This window comes from Charadrius vociferus, unplaced genomic scaffold, assembly GCF_000708025.1.
Source record: "Charadrius vociferus isolate BGI_N301 unplaced genomic scaffold, ASM70802v2 scaffold304, whole genome shotgun sequence".
Classification (NCBI taxonomy): domain Eukaryota; kingdom Metazoa; phylum Chordata; class Aves; order Charadriiformes; family Charadriidae; genus Charadrius; species Charadrius vociferus.
In genome coordinates, this window is record NW_009648042.1 from 504,657 (window position 1) to 509,206 (window position 4,550).

The 4,550-nt window shown below is 37.5% G+C and overlaps 1 protein-coding gene across 1 annotated transcript in view; it reads left to right on the top strand.

Annotated features, from left to right (window-relative positions):
- The window catches only part of IPO8 (importin 8), a 44,874-nt gene that overhangs the window by 11,615 nt on the left and 28,709 nt on the right, over positions 1-4,550 (top strand). Inside the window, exons 8-10 of the mRNA XM_009883638.1 lie at positions 431-515; positions 3,065-3,199; positions 4,063-4,162. Coding sequence (XP_009881940.1) covers positions 431-515; positions 3,065-3,199; positions 4,063-4,162 — 320 coding nt within the window. The remainder of the gene's footprint in view (positions 1-430; positions 516-3,064; positions 3,200-4,062; positions 4,163-4,550) is intronic.

A 4,550-nucleotide genomic window follows, 5' to 3' on the forward strand; every position in this document is an offset into this window, starting at 1 on the left:
GATCTCTTAGTGAAATCATTTGATTCTCTTAAGGTGGCAAGAAACTAGCCCCACAGGAAAAGTACAGGGTTGTTTTTTGGTTTTTTTTTTTTTTTTTTTTTTTTACTACATCCAGCTACAAGTGCTTATATTCTCAAATATAAAGGCAGGGGAAGGTTTGAAAGGAAATCCATAAACATGGAAGTTACAGAGCTTGTGACAAAAAGGGGAGTATATTTGCTTGTCTGTAGTATCATATCTTATGAGGTAAGAAAAGAAAAGGGAAGTGGGGCATTCCATGGGAAATAATGACCTAAATGGAACCTGTGGGAAAGGATTCCTTTGAGAATGGGAGACTACTCAGGGTCCTTTGTGTTTTAGAAAGTACTATGTTTTGCTGACACAGTAGACTTCTTACAATGCAAATATCTGTGCCCTCTCCTTTTTAAAGGTATGGAAGTCCTGGAAATGTAACTAAAGAATACTTCCAGTTCTCCGAGTTTTTTTTAAAAACCTATGCTGTGGGCATACAAGAGGTAAGTACAGTACATTTGTTTCTGAATTTGGCTGAACAAATGTATCGTTTTCAACAGTGTGCTCATATTGAAGTTCGTTCATTAAATAAAAATGAACAGATTCAGACAGGTTTTACCTCTGAGTGGTTGAGAAGTTCTTTAGAACTCGGTGCCATACAACTGAGGTGCAATAACACAAATTTTCAGCAATTCAAAAAAAACCCTGCAGGAAAATTCTCAGTAAAGGCAAGTGCTAATAAAATGGTTTTATCATCATGTATAAACACTCTAGAATACAGCTGAGAGAAAAAACTATTGATACAGAAGCTTCATGTCATAGAAGGGTGTATGTTCAGGCCAGTCTTTAGTAAGTGCTTTTGCTGTAAACAACTGAGGCACAGTAATCCAATGATACTGTTTTATTTCAGGAAGATACAAGCAGATTAGAAGGTGGCTGAAGAACAGCAATAAAAGTTGTTTTATACCTGGAAAGCATATTTCATGAAAATATAGCATAAATTCACAGTTTGCAAGGAAACTGTTTTTGTTGGGGAGCGCTAATTATTTGTCATTAACACAGTGTTGTGGAGACAGTTCAGTTCTGATAAAGTTGCATAGAAGAGAGGCATTCCTATCAGAGTTTTCTGTGTTTTTCAGCCAACTCAATTGTGGGCCTCTGGGAACGCGAGCTTCCAGCATCTCCCTGGTTTGGTGGAATGGCTACAGCAATTGGTTGGGTGCCTGAAAGCACTGAGAGCGCTGGCTCCCAAGATCGGATATTTTTGGCAGAGCTGTTTCTCATTCAGCCTGCCATATACTAGATGACTGGGAGCCATAGTTCCCAGGCTTTTGGCTCAGCTAAAGCTCTTGGGTGTCCAGGCGTTCGGGTTACGTACTCCAAACAGGCTTCAAAGAAGCCGGGAAAATGCAGTACACTCTCCTGCTCATGATTCTGGGCTCTTGAGTCCCTTTGGTCTACAAACCCTGAAAAACACCTGGGAATGCTGTTTTTCAAGTGGCAAGTGTTCGGATAATGTGTATTTCCAAAATATCTGGCTCCTCAGCACGCTGCCAGGTGAAATACTGCTGACGTGACATCTGCAGGCTTCTTACAGTTTAAATTTCCAGTGTCTTTGATGCAGTGTGCCAGGCTGTTGTTGTCACTTCAAGGCAAATTTAAAGTAGATTTCAAAATACCAGGGTTGTCTGCAAAACAAAATTACTTCTCTCCATCCAGTTTGGCAACACAATAGTTTATCTGTCAGTGTATTAATTTGGTATAAATATGTAAATGTTAAGAACTAAAGAGAGGAATGGTTGTGGTAAGGCTGTAAGCGTTAAACGAAAAGAAAAGGGAAACAGTCTAATATCTATTCTAAACTCCTTGCAATGTTTAGCTTCTGAGTGGAAAAACAGACTCCCATGGGCAGTTGCCATTTGAAATACTTAAAGTTTGTCTGTTAAGAGATTGGGCTATGTAGTAGAGGGACCAATTTAGCTTCCAAGATAAATTGGACAATCTGCACATTTCTTCCATTTTTGGCTCTTAAGTGATGATTTGTCACTTTTCCTTGAAGAGTTAGTAAGAATTCTAGTGTGAATATTACATTACTAAGCCGTCATTACTTATTCATCAGTTGTTAAGCGATGACATTGTGCTAGGGTCTGTATGAGATACAGACAATTCCTGCCCAAGGAGTGTATTGAATAAAAGACTTAAGATCAGACTTAGTACTCCTAAGGAAAGAGTTATATTATGTTCAAAATAAAATTTGTTGTAGTGTTGTGAAGAATTATGAAGCACAATTGTCCTTCTGCAAATATATGGCTCAATATTTTGTTATGCATTGCCCTTGATTTTTCTTTTTATTTATGTACATGCTGGTTCTTTACGCTTCTTAAACACTTAGCACTAATGGCAGATGAACTATTTTGTTCTGTAGGTTTTTCTTAGTAGAGCAAGCCTTTATATTAAGGAAGCATTGCGTGATAGCATTTGTGATAGCATGCTGGGTGATACAATCTGATGGTTACAATAGGTAATTGGAGTTAAGGGTTTTGCATGTCTTCTGATTCCCAGATTTAGGTGCTAACCTATTTTTCTTTTCTAGTTTAGTATTTCTATTCTTGTCACTGTTCTTCCAAAGCAATTTGTCTTCTTTAGGGGCCTGTCCTTAAAAAATGAACAGACACTACTAACGGATTTAGAAGCCAACCAGTTTGAAAATCTCACTGTACCTTTTCCTTATCTATTCCAAATTTTTATGAGGCCTGTGTAAACGGTCAGCCTGTGAATGTTGAAGTATATCTTGGGTTTACAATCACAAGTGATCACATGGTGGGGCTAGTAGTAAAGGTAAACATGTACATAAATGCTTTTGGGATTAGCTCCTTAATGTTTAAATGATTTCTGATTTTTGGATCAAAGACATCTCAGTAATTACTAAGACTAGAACCTCTGCTGTAAGACTAATTAATCTGTCTGTGTACATTCACTGAAGAGGTGCACTGCATGTCTGTGAGAGAATTTTCAGTCTTCATTTAAAAATATCAATGTGTCATTTCTTTAGGTTCTCTTAAGAATCTTAGACCAATACAGGCAAAAAGACTATGTTGCGCCACGTGTTCTTCAGCTAACATTAAATTATCTGAACCAAGGGGTTATTCACTCTGTAACATGGAAGCAAATGAAGCCACACATGAAGGTCAGTGCATAAAACCCAGTCATAAACACTGCATGTCATCAGAGTGATTACAAAAAAGCAAACAACCCCCCCCAACAGGTTTGCAGTTTTAAAGAAGGTTTCATGAATCTTTCATGCAGCAATGGATCTGGGCAGAAAGCAGCATTCTACAGGAATGTAGTTGGGTTTTTTTCAGAATTAGAACTACCTTTTATTGCAGATACTGTTAACTCAATTAGAAATTCATTTCCATAAGTTCTTTATTTTTATTTTTGAAGTCTGCTGGGAAGTCATAATGTTCTGGTTTTTATTAGTTGCTAGTGTTCAGAATTGTCTATAGATTTGGAAATTCATAATTGATTGTTGTGCAAAGATAGCAGGCAAAGAGAACATGAACTATAAGGAGCTGAACTCTCTTTTAAGGACATGTTTTGTAAGTGAACTAAGAACAAGTGAAAAGTGATGTTCATATGTTCATACATATTTTTTCATATTGTAAGCTCCCCTGTTGTAGTTAGTTAATCCCATGAGTGTTGAAGAGGAAGGACTCTGAAATGCATTCTCTTGTTAAGTGTTGCATTGGTGAGATTCTTCTGCAGAATGTGACTTTCTGCTGTTTGTAGGCTACGTCCTGAAGTATATTTTGTGCGTGGTACTATATTATTATAAAGTGAGATTAAATAATTACTGCTGTCTGGGGATGTTGCAAAAGGAAAGTATATATATTGTAAGTTTATTTATGTTAGCCAGAATAAAAGAGCACTGATTAAAATAATTTTACTCTTCAGAAAAGTAGGTTTAGTACTTTAGTGCATAGTGGAGGGAAACTGTACTGGAATTTGATCTTATGTGTTCTTATGTGTGTTTGGCTTCTCTAATATTAGAGCATAACAGAAGAAGTGATATTCCCTCTGATGTGCTACAAAGATGAGGATGAAGAGCTCTGGCAAGAGGATCCATATGAATATATCCGCATGAAATTTGGTAAATGTTTGCGTTTAGCATTTATTTTCTGCTTCATCGTAACTGTACACTGTAGTCTCAATTAACAGCGTGGCCACTGTAATGTCTCTGTCTTCACCAGTGTCCTGAACAATAGGAAGAAGAAAATTTGTTTCTTAAATCTCACCAATCTGTAGTTCAAGGAAGAAGTCAGATCAAGTGAGTTTTGGCCATTTGGCTGGTAGCTTTAAACTAAATTATTCTGTTAACGTTTTTTTTTCTACTTCACGTGTGCTCAGTGCAGCCCAAACAGACTGGCTTGCTCACTTTTTAGTGCCAGTTTCAGAATCCTGAGTTGCAGATGTGCCAGCTGTCTGCTCGTTCTTGCAGCTCTCACTTTGACCAGAAGAGGCCTGACTTGCTCTTTCCC